Below are 15,212 nucleotides of genomic sequence, written 5' to 3'. Positions count from 1 at the left end.
GGGGAGATACGGTGAGATAGATAAACATTACCTTTCCAGATATAATCATGAGTATGAATCATTAGGTTGTCCAGTATATTATAACTGTATTCTGACCAGCAGCAACTCTTGATTTTTCCAGCAGCACTCCGTGGGCTCTATTTTAACAAACCTAAGGAAAGGCTAAGTCAGGGCTAAGGCAGGGCTGAGCCAGGGCTAAGGCAGGGCTGAGTCAGGGCTAATCCAGGGCTAAGTCAGGGCTGAGGAAGGGCTAAGTCAGGGCTAAGTCAGGGCTGAGCCAGGGCTAAGTCAGGGCTAAGGCAGGGCTGAGGCAGGGCTGAGCCAGGGCTAAGGCAGGGCTGAGGCAGGGCAGAGACAGGGCAGAGGCAGGGCTGAGGCAGGGCTGAGTCAGGGCTAAGGCAGGGCTGAGCCAGGGCTAAGGCAGGGCTGAGTCAGGGCTAATCCAGGGCTAAGTCAGGGCTGAGGAAGGGCTAAGTCAGGGCCGAGTCTTAGCGCAGAGTCTTAGCGCAGAGTCTCAGTCTATACAGTTCATTAGCGCTAGCAGTAGCACTATACAGTTCATTAGCGCTAGCAGTAGCACTATACAGTTCATTAGCGCTAGCAGTACCACTATACAGTTCATTAGCGCTAGCAGTAGCACTATACAGTTCATTAGCGCTAGCAGTAGCACTATACAGTTCATTAGCGCTAGCAGTAGCACTATACAGTTCATTAGCGCTAGCAGTACCACTATACAGTTCATTAGCGCTAGCAGTAGCACTATACAGTTTATTCTGAAAGCATTTAGACCTCTTGACTTTTTCTATGTTTTGTCACGTTACAGATTTATTCTAAAATGGATTAAAAAAATATTTTGCAAATGCATAAAAAAACCTGAAATATCACATTTACATAAGTATTCAGACCCTTTACTCAGTACTTTGTTGAAACACCTTTGGCAGCGATTACAGACTCAACTCTTCTTGGGTATGATGCTACAAGCTTGGCACAACTGTATTTGGGGAGTGAATAATGCAGAAGCCTGATGACAGAAGCCTGGTGGCAGAAGCCTGGTGGCAGAAGCCTGGTGACAGAAGCCTGGTGGCAGAAGCCTGGTGGCAGAAGCATGATGACAGAAGCCTGGTGACAGAAGCCTGGTGGCAGAAGCATGATGACAGAAGCCTGGTGGCAGAAGCCTGGTGACAGAAGCCTGGTGGCAGAAGCATGATGACAGAAGCCTGGTGGCAGAAGCCTGGTGACAGAAGCCTGGTGGCAGAAGCATGATGACAGAAGCCTGGTGGCAGAAGCCTGATTACAGAAGCCTGGTGGCAGAAGCCTGATGACAGAAGCCTGGTGGCAGAAGCCTGGTGACAGAAGCCTGGTGGCAGAAGCATGATGACAGAAGCCTGGTCAGAAGCCTGATTAGCAGAAGCCTGGTGGCAGAAGCCTGATGACAGTTCAGAAGCCTGGTGACAGAAGCCTGGTGGCAGAAGCATGATGACAGAAGCCTGGTGGCAGAAGCCTGATTACAGAAGCCTGGTGGCAGAAGCCTGATTACAGAAGCCTGGTGGCAGAAGCCTGATTACAGAAGCCTGGTGGCAGAAGCCTGATTACAGAAGCCTGGTGATTCAGAAATGATGAAAAGCCTGGTGGCAGAAGCCTGATTACAGAAGCCTGGTGGCAGAAGCCTGATTACAGAAGCCTGGTGGCAGAAGCCTGATTACAGAAGCCTGGTGGCAGAAGCATGATGACAGAAGCCTGGTGGCAGAAGCATGATGACAGAAGCCTGGTGGCAGAAGCATGATGACAGAAGCCTGGTGGCAGAAGCCTGATGACAGAAGCCTGGTGGCAGAAGCCTGGTGACAGAAGCCTGGTGGCAGAAGCATGATGACAGAAGCCTGGTGGCAGAAGCCTGATTACAGAAGCCTGGTGGCAGAAGCCTGATGGCAGAAGCCTGGTGGCAGAAGCCTGATGACAGAAGCCTGGTGGCAGAAGCCTGATTACAGAAGCCTGGTGGCAGAAGCCTGATTACAGAAGCCTGGTGGCAGAAGCCTGATGGCAGAAGCCTGGTGGCAGAAGCCTGATTACAGAAGCCTGGTGGCAGAAGCCTGATTACAGAAGCCTGATGGCAGAAGCCTGATGGCAGAAGCCTGGTGGAAGAAGCCTGGTGGCAGAAGCCTGATGACAGAAGCCTGGTGGCAGAAGCCTGGTGGCAGAAGCCTGATGGCAGAAGCCTGGTGGCAGAAGCCTGATGGCAGAAGCCTGGTGGCAGAAGCCTGATGACAGAAGCCTGGTGGCAGAAGCCTGATTACAGAAGCCTGGTGGCAGAAGCCTGATGGCAGAAGCCTGGTGGCAGAAGCCTGGTGGCAGAAGCCTGATGACAGAAGCCTGGTGGCAGAAGCCTGATTACAGAAGCCTGGTGGCAGAAGCCTGGTGGCAGAAGCCTGATGGCAGAAGCATGATGACAGAAGCCTGATGACAGAAGCCTGGTGGCAGAAGCCTGGTGGCAGAAGCCTGGTGGCAGAAGCCTGGTGGCAGAAGCATGATGACAGAAGCCTGGTGGCAGAAGCCTGGTGGCAGAAGCCTGGTGGCAGAAGCCTGGTGGCAGAAGCATGATGACAGAAGCCTGGTGACAGAAGCCTGGTGGCAGAAGCCTGGTGACAGAAGCCTGGTGACAGAAGCCTGGTGACAGAAGCCTGGTGACAGAAGCCTGATGACAGAAGCCTGGTGACAGAAGCCTGGTGGCAGAAGCATGATGACAGAAGCCTGGTGACAGAAGCCTGGTGACAGAAACCTGGTGGCAGAAGCCTGGTGGCAGAAGCATGATGACAGAAGCCTGGTGGCAGAAGCCTGGTGGCAGAAGCCTGGTGGCAGAAGCATGATGACAGAAGCCTGGTGGCAGAAGCCTGGTGGCAGAAGCCTGACGAGTCAGGGAGACCATTGGGGAAACCTTTACGGATAGGCTCCTGGTTAACCCATTGCAGGATAAGACGGACACAAGACACATTGCTGGTGAAGCGGCTTTTTGAACCAGGGTGATCCATGCTGTCTGACCTGTGACTTACCTCCTCATATAAGGACACGCATGACACCCCAGAACATATCTCAATTAGGTTTAGGTAAAGGGTCAGTTTTAGGTTTTGGATAGTTGGTTTAACCTCTTCAACCTATGGGGGCGCTATTTCATTATTGGATAAAAAAACGTGCCCGTTTTAAGCGCAATATTTTGTCACGAAAAGATGCTCGACTATGCATATAATTGGCAGCTTTGGAAAGAAAACACTGACGTTTTCAAAACTGCAAAGATATTATCTGTGAGTGCCCCAGAACTCATGTTACAGGCGAAACCAAGATGAAACCTCAAACAGGAAATGAGCAGAATTTGAGGCTCTGTTTTCCATCGTCTCCTTATATGGCTGTGAATGTGCCATGAACGAGCCTAAGCTCTCTGCCGTTCGTCCAAGGTGTCTGCAGCATTGTGACGTAATTGTAGGCATATCATTGGAAGATTGGCCATAAGAGACTACATTTGCCAGGGGTCCGCCCAGTGTCCTTTGTCTAAATTGGTGCGTAATCTTCAGCTGCAGGCATTTTCCCATGGGATTCAGAGGGGAAAGCACACTTCCACGAACGATATATCATCGAAGAGATGTGTGAAAAACACGTTGAGGATTGATTATAAACAACGTTTACCATGTTTCAGTCGATATTATGGAGTTAATTTGGAAAAAAGTTTGGCGTTTTGACAAATTAATTTTCGGTTTTTTTTTGGTAGCCAAACATGACGCAGAAAACGGACCGATTTCTCCTGCACAAATAATCTTTCAGGAAAAACTGAACATTTGCTATCTAACTGAGAGTCTCCTCATTGAAAACATCCGAAGTTCTTCAAAGGTAAATTATTTTATTTGAATGCTTTTCTGGTTTTTGTGAAAATGTTGCCTGCTGAATGCTAACTCTAAATGCTAATGCTAGCTATCAATAGCTATAAATACGGTTACACAAATGCTAGTTTTGCAATGGTTGAGAAGCATATTTTTGAAAATCTGAGACGACAGTGTTGTTAACAAAAGGCTAAGCTTGAGAGCTAGCATATTGATTTCATTTCATTTGCGATTTTCATGAATAGTTAACGTTGCGTTATGGTAATGAGATTGAGGCTGTATTCACGATCCCGGATCCGGGATGGCTCGACGCAAGAAGTTAAGTGTCAGTTGTGTCCCTCCTGTCTGGTCTCAGTGTTATTAGTGTCTGCTTCCTGTTCCTGCCCTGTCTGACAGCACAGGGGGTTAGGGTTATCAATGTTTTGTAACCTACCTCCTCCTCCTGGCCCCCCTGTTGTTAGAGCCTGCTTCCTGTTCCTGACCTCAGTGTTATTAGTGTCTGCTTCCTGTTCCTGCCCTGTCTGACAGCACAGGGGGTTAGAGGTTATCAATGTTTTGTAACCTGCCTCCTCCTCCTGGCCCCCTGTTGTTAGAGCCTGCTTCCTGTTCCTGCCCTGAGGGGAGGGGTTACCAGCAGAGGGGTCTGACAGCACAGGGGGAGAGGGTTGGGGTTATCAGCAGATGGAGGGGTTATGAACAGCAGAGGGGAGGGGTACCAGAGGGGAGGGGTCCAGCAGAGGGGAGGGGTTACCTTACGAGAGGCCCCCAGCAGAGGGGAGGGGTTACGAGAGGGGAACAGCAGAGTTGGGGTTACGAGAGGGGAGGGGTTACCAGAAGAGGGAGGGGTTATGAGAGGGAACAGCAGAGGGGGAGGGGTTACGAGAGGGGAACAGCAGAGGGGAGGGGTTCCTGCCCAGCAGTCTGACAGCAGCAGAGGGGAGGGGTTAGGGGGGAACAGCAATGTTTTGGGGAACCTACCTCCTCCTCCTGGCCCCCAGCAGAGAGGGGAACAGCAGAGGGAGGGGTTGAGTTAGAGGAGGGAACAGCTGAGGGGAGGGGTCTGAACAGCAGAGGGGTAGGGTTACAGAGGGGAACAGCAGGGGGGTTACGAGAGGGGAACAGCAGAGGGGGGGGGTTAGGGGGGAACAGCAGAGGGGAGGGGTTACGAGAGGGGAACAGCAGAGGGGGTTAGGAGGGGAACAGCAGAGGGGAGGGGTTACGAGAGGGAACAGCAGAGGGAGGGGTTACCGAGAGGGGAACAGCAGAGTGGAGGGGTTACGAGAGGGAACAGCAGAGGGGGGGGGGTACGAGAGGGAAACAGAAGGAGGGGAGGGGTTACGAGAGGGGAACAGCAGAGGGGGGAGGGGTTACGAGAGGGGAACAGCAGAGGGGAGGGGTTACGAGAGGGGAACAGCAGAGGGGAGGGGTTACGAGAGGGGAACAGCAGAGGGGGGGGTTACGAGAGGGGAACAGCAGAGGGGAGGGGTTACGAGAGGGGAACAGCAGAGGGGCAGGGGGGGTTAGAGAGAGGGGAACAGCAGAGGGAGGGGTTACGAGAGGGGAACAGCAGAGGGGAGGGGTTACGAGAGGGGAACAGAGGGGGGAGGGGTTACAGAGGGAAACAGCAGGGGTTACGAGAGGGGAACAGCAGAGGGGAGGGGTTACAAGGAGCAGGGGAGGGTTACAGCAGAGAGGTTACGGGGTTAACAGAGAGAGGGGAACAGCAGAGGGGAGGGGAGGGGGAAACAGCAGAGGGGAGGGGTTACGAGAGGGGAACAGCAGAGAGGGGAGGGGGGAGGGGTTACAGCAGAGGGGGAGGGGTTACGAGAGGGGAACAGCAGAGGGGAGGGGTTACGAGAGGGGAACAGCAGAGGGGATGGGTTAGAAGAGGGGAACAGAAGAGATGGGTGGGGTTACGAGAGGGAACAGCAGAGGGGAGGGGTTACGAGAGGGGAACAGCAGAGAGGGTTGGGGTTACGAGAGGGGAACAGCAGAGGGGGGGTTAACAGCAGAGGGGAGGGGTTACGAGAGGGGAACAGCAGAGGGAACAGGGGGGAGGGGTTACGAGAGGGGAACAGCAGAGAGGGGAGGGGTTACGAGAGGGGAACAGCAGAGGGGAGGGGGAGGGGTTAGGGGGGAACAGCAGAGAGGGGAACAGCAGAGGGGTTTACGAGGCAGAGGGTTACGAGAGGGAACAGCAGAGGGTTGGGGTTACAGAGGGGAACAGGAGGGTTGGGGTTAGAGGGAGGGGTTAGCAGGGGGAACAGAAGAGGGGAGGAGTTACGAGAGTGAAACAGAAGAGGGGAGGAGTTACGGGAGGGAAACAGAAGAGGGGAGGAGTTACGAGAGGGGAACAGCAGAGAGGGGAGGGGTTACGGGAGGGAAACAGAAGAGGGGAGGAGTTACGGGAGGGTAAACAACCACAATGTAATAAGTTTATGGAAAATAACCTGCATGTATTTCCACTTGTTAATGATTCACATGAGAGACATCCTCATTCAAAATGAAAAGCACAAATGTTTAATGCTAAAAAGCAGGAGGTGATTAAAGTAGTCATCGATCCAGGCTTACTGTTTAGATCGTTGCACCATCTCCTTCTTGGGAACGGCTCCTTGAAACACCGCTGTGCCTTGGGAGAGAAGACGGTACGAATCAGACAGGTTTAACAAACCTATTCTGTTAAGTTGTTGCATCTGCAGGTTGGGAGACTAGGCGGAGGCTTGGTACCTGCGGGTTGGGAGACTAGGGTGAGGGTTGGTACCTGCGGGTTGGGAGACTAGGGGGAGGGTTGGTATCTGCGGGTTGGGAGACTAGGGGGAGGGTTGGTACCTGCGGGTTGGGAGACTAGGGGAGGGTTGGTACCTGCGGGTTGGGAGACTAGGGGAGGGTTGGTACCTGCGGGTTGGGAGACTAGGGGAGGGTTGGTACCTGCGGGTTGGGAGACTAGGGGAGGGGTTGGGAGACTAGGGGAGGGTTGGTACCTGCGGGTTGGGAGACTAGGGGAGGGTTGGTACCTGCAGGTTGGGAGACTAGGGGGAGGGTTGGTACCTGCAGGTTGGGAGACTAGGGGGAGGGTTGGTACTTGCAGGTTGGGAGACTAGGGTGAGGGTTGGTATCTGCGGGTTGGGAGACTAGGGGAGGCTTGGTACCTGCAGGTTGGGAGACTAGGGGGAGGGTTGGTACCTGCGGGTTGGGAGACTAGGGGAGGGTTGGTACCTGCGGGTTGGGAGACTAGGGGGGGGGTTGGTACCTGCGGGTTGGGAGACTAGGGGAGGGTTGGTACCTGCGGGTTGGGAGACTAGGGGAGGGTTGGTACCTGCGGGTTGGGAGACTAGGGGAAGGGTTGGTACCTGCAGGTTGGGAGACTAGGGGAGGGTTGGTACCTGCGGGTTGGGAGACTAGGGGAGGGTTGGTACCTGCGGGTTGGGAGACTAGGGGGAGGGTTGGTACCTGCGGGTTGGGAGACTAGGGGGAGGGGGGAGGTACCTGCGGGTTGGGAGACTAGGGGAGGGTTGGTACCTGCGGGTTGGGAGTTAGGGAGGGGTTGGTACTGCGGGTTGGGAAGGGGAGGGTTGGTACCTGCGGGTTGGGAGACTAGGGGAGGGGGAGGTTGGTACCTGCAGGTTGGGAGACTAGGGTGAGGGTTGGTACCTGCGGGTTGGGAGACTAGGGGAGGGTTGGTACCTGCGGGTTGGGAGACTAGGGGAGGGTTGGTACCTGCAGGTTGGGAGACTAGGGGAGGGTTGGTATCTGCGGGTTGGGAGACTAGGGGGAGGGGTTGGTACCTGCAGGTTGGGGAGACTAGGGGAGGGAGACTTGGTACCTGCGGGTTGGGAGACTAGGGGAGGGGTTGGTACCTGCGGGTTGGGAGACTAGGGGAGGGGTTGGTACCTGCGGGTTGGGAGACTAGGGGAGGAGGGTTGGGGAGACTACCTGCGGGTTGGGAGACAAGGGAGGGGGGGGTTGGTACCTGCAGGTTGGGAGACTAGGGGGAGGGTTGGTACCTGCAGGTTGGGAGACTAGGGGAGGCTTGGTACCTGCGGGTTGGGAGACAAGGGGAGGGTTGGTACCTGCGGGTTGGGAAACTAGGGGAGGGTTGGTACCTGCGGGTTGGGACAGTCTCCCTGGTCTTCTGGGTTGGTTGAAGAGCTCGTTTCTCTCTCTGCTGAAGACGACCTGCAGCTTCCTCTCCTCTACCTGCAGCACCAGACGCTTCACCCTCTCCCGAGACCGAGACACAAACTCTGGCCGACGCAGCTCCAGAGCCTCCTACAGGAGTACAACAGACGGCAACAGAACAGGTTTTAGATCGGGCAACAGACACAGAGTAGGCAACAGTGTTGAAGAGGAACAGACACAGAGTAGTTTGACACAGACCTTTGACAGAGTAGGCAACAGACACAGAGTAGGCAACAGACACAGAGTAGGCAACAGACACAGAGTAGGCAACAGACACAGAGTAGGCAACAGACACAGAGTAGGCAACAGACACAGAGTAGGCAACAGACAGACAGAGTAGGCAACAGACACAGAGTAGGCAACAGACACAGTAGGCAACAGACACAGAGTAGGCAACAGACACAGAGTAGGCAACAGACACAGTAGGCAACAGACACAGAGTAGGCAACAGACACAGAGTAGGCAACAGACACAGAGTAGGTAACAGACAGAGTAGGCAACAGACACAGAGTAGGCAACAGACACAGAGTAGGCAACAGACACAGAGTAGGCAACAGACACAGAGGCAACAGACACAGAGTAGGCAGACAGACACAGACACAAAGTAGCAGGCAACAGACACAGAGTAGGCAACAGACACAGAACAGACACAGAGTAGGCACAGACACAAAGTAGGCAACAGACACAGACACAGAGTAGGCAACAGACACAGAGTAGGCAACAGACAGAGCAGGCAACAGACACAGAGTAGGTAACAGACACAGAGTAGGCAACAGACACAGAGTAGGCAACAGACACAGAGTAGGCAACAGACACAGAGTAGGCAACAGACACAGAGTAGGCAACAGACACAGAGTAGGCAACAGACACAGAGTAGGCAACAGACACAGAGTAGGCAACAGACACAGAGTAGGCAACAGACACAGAGTAGGCAACAGACACAGCAACAGACACAGAGTAGGTAACAGACACAGAGTAGGCAACAGACACAGAGCAGGCAACAGACACAGCACGGGCAACAGACACAGAGTAGGCAACAGACACAGCGAAACACAGAGTAGTGACCCAGACCTGGAGAGAGATGCGGACCAGGGCGGCGGGGGCGTTGCCAGTGGGTTCAGGCCCAGGAGGGGTGATGATGCTGTGCTTGGTGTGCTGCCTCTCACTGGGTCTGTCGCGGTCAGCCTCCAGCTGATTGGTCTGTAGTCTGTCTGTCAGTCTTTCCCTGACAAATCACAGCACAGTTCTTATAACCACAAAGTTCTTAAACTACACAATAGAATAATAAAAAAAATAAGAAAGATTTTTAAAAAATAATACATTTTTAAACAAATAGTAGATTAAGATGGATTAGACAGACAGACCTGTCCTGTATTTGTCTCTGTCTGAGTGGTTCTCTCCAGGGCCGGGTGGTTCTGCTGTAGGGTTCAAACCAGGCCGGGCCCTGGGGAGGCTGCTGCTCTGGCTTGTTCTCCTTCCTGCCCTCAGATCTCAGGTCCTCAGCAGGGATGTACCATGATACACCTGGAAGTAGGAAACAGACATGACGACACACCTGGAAGTAGGAAACAGACAGGAAGAGACACCTGGAAGTAGGAAACAGACAGGAAGAGACACCTGGAAGTAGGAAACAGACATGACGAGACACCTGGAAGTAGGAAACAGACATGACGACACACCTGGAAGTAGGAAAGACAGGAAGAGACACCTGGAAGTAGGAAACAGACATGACGAGACACCTGGAAGTAGGAAACAGACATGACGACACACCTGGAAGAAGGAAACAGACAGGAAGACACACCTGGAAGTAGGAAACAGACATGACGACACACCTGGAAGTAGGAAACAGACATGACGACACACCTGGAAGAAGGAAACAGACAGGAAGAGACACCTGGAAGAAGGAAACAGACATGACGACACACCTGGAAGAAGGAAACAGACAGGAAGAGACACCTGGAAGTAGGAAACAGACATGACGACACACCTGGAAGTAGGAAACAGACATGACGACACACCTGGAAGTAGGAAACAGACAGGAAGACACACCTGGAAGTAGGAAACAGACATGACGAGACACCTGGAAGTAGGAAACAGACAGGAAGACACACCTGGAAGTAGGAAACAGACAGGAAGACGCACTATCTCCTTAATGCCATGACATTTCACCAGGTGAAAGCTATGCCGAGTGCCCTAAACTATCTCCTTAATGCCGGGGCGGCAGCGTAGCCTAGTGGTTAGAGCGTTGGACTAGTAACCGGAAGGTTGCGAGTTCAAACCCCCCTGTCGTTCTGCCCCTGAACAGGCAGTTAACCCACTGTTCCCAGGCCGTCATTGAAAATAAGAATTTGTTCTTAACTGACTTGCCTGGTAAAATAAAGGTAAAAAAAAAAAAAAAAAAAAAAATGCAGAGTGCCCTAAACTATCTCCTTACTGCTGAGTGCCAAACAGAGACCCATCAGGTCTGTGGTATGACTCGTCCAGGGATTGAACTCATAACCTTCCAATCTCAGGGCGGACACTAACAATAAGGTTGATAGAACTGCAGTCACTTCTTATCAGACAGCGATACATGGAGATATACACCGAGTCTACAAAACATTAAGAACACCTACTCTTTCCATGACATACACTGACCAGGTCAATCCAGGTGAAAGCTATGATTCCTAATTGATGTCACCTGTTACATCCACTTCAATCAGTGTTGATGAAGAGGAGGAGACATGTAGATGAAGGGGAGGAGACGGGTTAATAAAGTAGGCTTTTTGAACCTTGAGACAATTGAGACATGGATTGTGTCTGTGTGTCATTCAGAGGGTGAACGGGGAAGACAAAAGATTTGTGCCTTTGAACGGGGTATGGTAGTAGGTGGTAGTAGGTGGTAGTAGGTGGTAGTAGGTGGTAGATGGTAGTAGGTGGTAGTAGGTGGTAGTAGGTGGTAGTAGGTGGTAGATGGTAGTAGGTGGTAGTAGGTGGTAGATGGTGGTAGTAGGTGGTAGAAGGTGGTAGTAGGCGGTAGTAGGTGGTAGTAGGTGGTCGTAGGTGGTAGTAGGTGGTAGTAGATGGTAGGTGGTAGTAGGTGGTAGTAGGTGGTAGTAGGTGGTAGATGGTAGTAGTGGTAGTAGGTGGTAGTAGGTGGTAGTAGGTGGTAGTAGGTGGTAGTAGGTGGTAGATGGTAGGGTGGTAGTAGGTGGTAGTAGGTGGTAGTAGGTGGTAGATAGGGTGGTAGTAGGTGGTAGATGGTAGATAGTAGGTGGTAGTAGGTGGTAGTAGGTGGTAGTAGGTGGTAGAGATGGGTAGATGTAGTAGATGGTAGTAGGTGGTGGTAGGTGGTAGTAGGTGGTAGTAGGTGGTAGTAGATGGTAGTAGGTGGTAGTAGGTGGTAGTAGGTGGTAGTAGGTGGTAGTAGGTGGTAGTAGGTGGTAGTAGGTGGTAGTAGGTGGTAGTAGGTGGTAGTAGGTGGTAGTAGGTGGTAGTAGGTGGTAGTAGGTGGTAGTAGGTGGTAGTAGGTGGTAGTAGGTGGTAGTAGGTGGTAGTAGGTGGTAGTAGGTGGTAGTAGGTGGTAGTAGGTGGTCGTAGGTGGTAGTAGGTGGTAGTAGGTGGTAGTAGGTGGTAGTAGGTGCGAGGAGCACCGGTTTGAAACGGGGTTTGGTAGTAGGTGCCTGGAGAACCGGTTTGGGTCAAGAACTGCAACGCTGCTGGGGTTTTCACACTCAACAGTTTCCTGTATATCAAGAATGGTCCACCACCCAAAGGACATCCAGACATCTTGACACGACTGTGGGAAGCATTGGAGTCAACATGGGCCAGCATCCCTGTGGAACGCTTTCGACACCTTGTAGAGTCCACGACCCGACACATTCAGGCTGTTCTGAGGACAAATGGAGGGTGCTTCAAATAGTGACGCTAGTCCCGCTGCCCGTTGCTCGTTTCTGCCTTTAAATAATATTGGATTAGTATTGTTTTAGTGATTTGGAGGCGCTCCAGAGTTTAAATGTAAAATGTCAGTTCTCCGTACCTTGAGGGTAGTAGGGCCTGGCAGAGGGTTGGCTCATCTTCCTCTTCCTCTGCGTTTTAGGAGGGCTCCTGTCCCCCGCTCTACCCCTCCTCTTGCTACCAGAGTGTGAGGAGGGGAGCACCCTGGCACCCCTGGCTGAGCCTGGCGAGGGGAACGTTGTGCCGACGTCTCGGGTGTGGCGACGTGTTCCGTTACTCACAATCTCCAGGTCCCCTGCGGAGAGGAGAGTGAGAGATGCTCGAGTGTCCATGATTGAGGCACTCCCTCCACACCTCAATGTTTATACACTTAACAAAAAATATCAAAACGCAACATGTTAAGTGTCGGTCCCGTGTTTCATGAGCTGAAATAAAAGAACCCAGAAATGTTCCATATGGACAAAAAGCTTATTTATTTCAACTTTTCTGCACAAATTTGTTTACATCCCTGTTATTGAGAATCTCTCCTTTTGCCAAGATAATCCATCCACCTGACAGGTGTGGTATATCAAGAAGATGATTAAACAGCATGATCATTACACAGGTGCACCTTGTGCTGGGGGACAAAAAGCCACTCTAAAATGTGCAGTTTGCATGCTGACTGCAGGAATGTCCACCAGATCTGTTGCCAGAGGCTTGGAAGTAAATTTCTCTATGATAAGCCGCCTCCAATGTTGTTTTAGAGAATTTGGCAGTACGTCCAACCGGCCCTCACAACAGCAGACCACGTGTAACCACACCAGCCCAGGACCTCCACTCCCGGCTCCTTCTCCTGCGGGATCAACTGAGGTCAGCCACCCAGACAGCTGATGAAACTGTGGGATGGTCTGAGACCAGCCTCCCAGACAGCTGATGAAATGGTGGGTTTGCACAACTGAAGAATTTCTGCACTAACTGTCAGAAACCGTCTCAGGGAAGCTCATCTGCGTGCTTGTCGTCCTCACCGGGGTCGTGACCTGACTGCAGTTCGGCGTCGTAACCGACTTCAGTGGGAAAATGATCACCTTCGATGGCCACTGGCCTCGCTGGAGAAGTGAGCTCTTCACGGATGAATCCCGGTTTCAACTGTCCCGAGCAGATGGCATCTCATCCTGTCTACATGGCGGACAGCGTGTATGGCGTTATGCGGACAAGTGGTTCGCTGATGTCAACGTTGTGAACAGAGTGCCCCATGGTGGCGGTGGGGTTATGGTATGGGGGCAGACATAAACTACGGACAACAAACACAATTGCATTTTATTGATGGCAGTTTGAATGCACAGAGATACCATGATGAGATCCTGAGGCCCATTGTCGTGCCATTCATCCACCACCATCACTTCATGTTTCAGCATGATAATGCACAGCCCCATGTCGCGAGGATCTGTACACAATTCCTGGAAGCTGAAAATGTCCCAGTTCTTCCAGGGTCTGCATACTCACGAGACATGTCACCCCATTGAGCATGTTTGGGATGCTCTGGATCGACGTGTACAACAGAACTCTTTGGCCTGAATGCCAAGCTGTAGACTCAAGGCTGTAATCACTGCCAAAGGTTATTCAACAAAGTACTGAGTGAAGGGTCTGAATACTTATGTAAATGTGATTTAATATATGTATTTAATTTTTACATACAAAAATTGCAAAAATTTCTAAAAACCTGTTTTTGCTTTGTCACTATGGGGTATTGTGATGTCATTATGGGGTATTGTGATGTCACTATGGGTTATTGTGATGTGATTATGGGTTATTGTGATGTCATTATGGGTTATTGTGTGTAGATTGATGAGGAATTAAACAATTGAATCCATTTTAGAATGTGGCTGTAAAGTAACAAAATGTGGAAATAGTCAAAGGGTCTGAATACACTGTGTGAACTGGAACTCAGTCACATATGTGAAATTGGTGCATGTTGCATTTATATTATTATTCAGTGGACAGTGGGGCAAAAAAAGTATTTAGTCAGCCACCAATCTTGCAATGTGATTTTCTGGATTTTTTCCCCCCTCATTTTGTCTGTCATTTGTCTGTCAGTGTACCTATGATGAAAATTACAGGCCTCTCTCTTTTTAAGTGGGAGAACTTGCATAATTGGTGGCTGACTAAATACTTTTTTGTTCATATTATTTTCAGAACATACCGGGGTTTACTGACCTGCCTGTACGCCTTTCCTGACATGTTTGTCTGCCTTCTTGGAGTGGGAGGGGCCACGATGCGAGGGGAGGGTGTAGGGGCTGGTTGAAGATGCAGAGTCAGCTGGAATCTGAGGAGCCACAATACACAGGAGCCCATCAATGGGTATCAAAACTATAGATCATTCAAATATACAGTAGAGAACAGAGCCTGAGAAAGATGGGTCTGAAAACAAACAGTTGTATAACAGAAAGGGTAGAGAGCAGAGAGGAGAGTGAGGGAGGAGAGAAGAGAGAGAGAAGAGAGAGATGGAGAAGAGAGAGGAGATAGAGGGAGAGAAGAGAGAGATGGAGAGAAGAGAGAGATGGAGAGAAGAGAGAGATGGAGAGAAGAGAGAGAGAGAAGAGAGAGAGGAGAGAAAGAGAGAGAGGAGAGAAAGAGAAAGAGAGAGAGAGAGAGAGAGAGAGAGAGAGAGAGAGAGAGAGAGAGAGAAGAGAGAGATGGAGAGAAGAGAGAGAGAGAGAGAGAGGAGGAGAGAGAGAGAGAGAGAGAGAGAGAGAGAGAGAGAGAGAGAGAGAGAGAGAGAGAGAGAGAGGCAAGCTGGTCCTGGGGCTCTGTACACAAACAGACCCCACAGAGCCCCAGGACAGCAACACAATTAGACCAAATCATGAGAAAACAAAAAGATAATTACTTGACACATTGATTGGAAAGAATTAACAAACAAAAAAACAGAGCAAACTAGAATGCTATTTGGCCCTAAACAGAGAGTACACAGTGGCAGAATACCTGACCACTGTGACTGACCCAAACTTAAGGAAAGCTTTGACTATGTACAGACTCAGTGAGCATAGCCTCACTATTGAGAAAGGCCGCCGTAGGCAGACATGGCTCTCAAGAGAAGACAGCAGATGTGTGACCTGTTGCCACAAGAAAAGGGCAACCAGTGAAGAACAAACACCATTGTAAATAAAAACCCATATTTATGTTAACTTATTTTACCTTTTGTACTTTAACTATTTGCAGACCATTACAACACTGTAGACATCATATGACATTTTA

The 15,212-nt window shown here is 51.0% G+C and overlaps 1 protein-coding gene and 1 long non-coding RNA gene across 2 annotated transcripts in view; both read right to left on the bottom strand.

The window, feature by feature from the left end:
• The window catches only part of alms1 (ALMS1 centrosome and basal body associated protein), a 76,574-nt gene that overhangs the window by 2,151 nt on the left and 59,211 nt on the right, over positions 1-15,212 (bottom strand). The window contains exons 22-27 of the mRNA XM_052495835.1: positions 14,172-14,280; positions 12,061-12,273; positions 9,407-9,566; positions 9,114-9,267; positions 7,967-8,132; positions 6,435-6,492 (exon numbers count right to left, since the gene is read on the bottom strand). Coding sequence (XP_052351795.1) covers positions 6,435-6,492; positions 7,967-8,132; positions 9,114-9,267; positions 9,407-9,566; positions 12,061-12,273; positions 14,172-14,280 — 860 coding nt within the window. The remainder of the gene's footprint in view (positions 1-6,434; positions 6,493-7,966; positions 8,133-9,113; positions 9,268-9,406; positions 9,567-12,060; positions 12,274-14,171; positions 14,281-15,212) is intronic.
• LOC127915689 (uncharacterized) lies at positions 9,751-10,257 on the bottom strand. The gene is made up of 3 exons (XR_008091647.1): positions 10,185-10,257; positions 10,061-10,091; positions 9,751-9,781 (listed from the first exon to the last, which is right to left on the bottom strand). It is a non-coding gene; the product is annotated as an uncharacterized LOC127915689 (long non-coding RNA).

Source organism: Oncorhynchus keta, chromosome 35 (assembly GCF_023373465.1).
Source record: "Oncorhynchus keta strain PuntledgeMale-10-30-2019 chromosome 35, Oket_V2, whole genome shotgun sequence".
Taxonomy (NCBI): Eukaryota; Metazoa; Chordata; class Actinopteri; order Salmoniformes; family Salmonidae; genus Oncorhynchus; species Oncorhynchus keta.
This window is presented reverse-complemented; position numbering and strand designations above follow the sequence as displayed.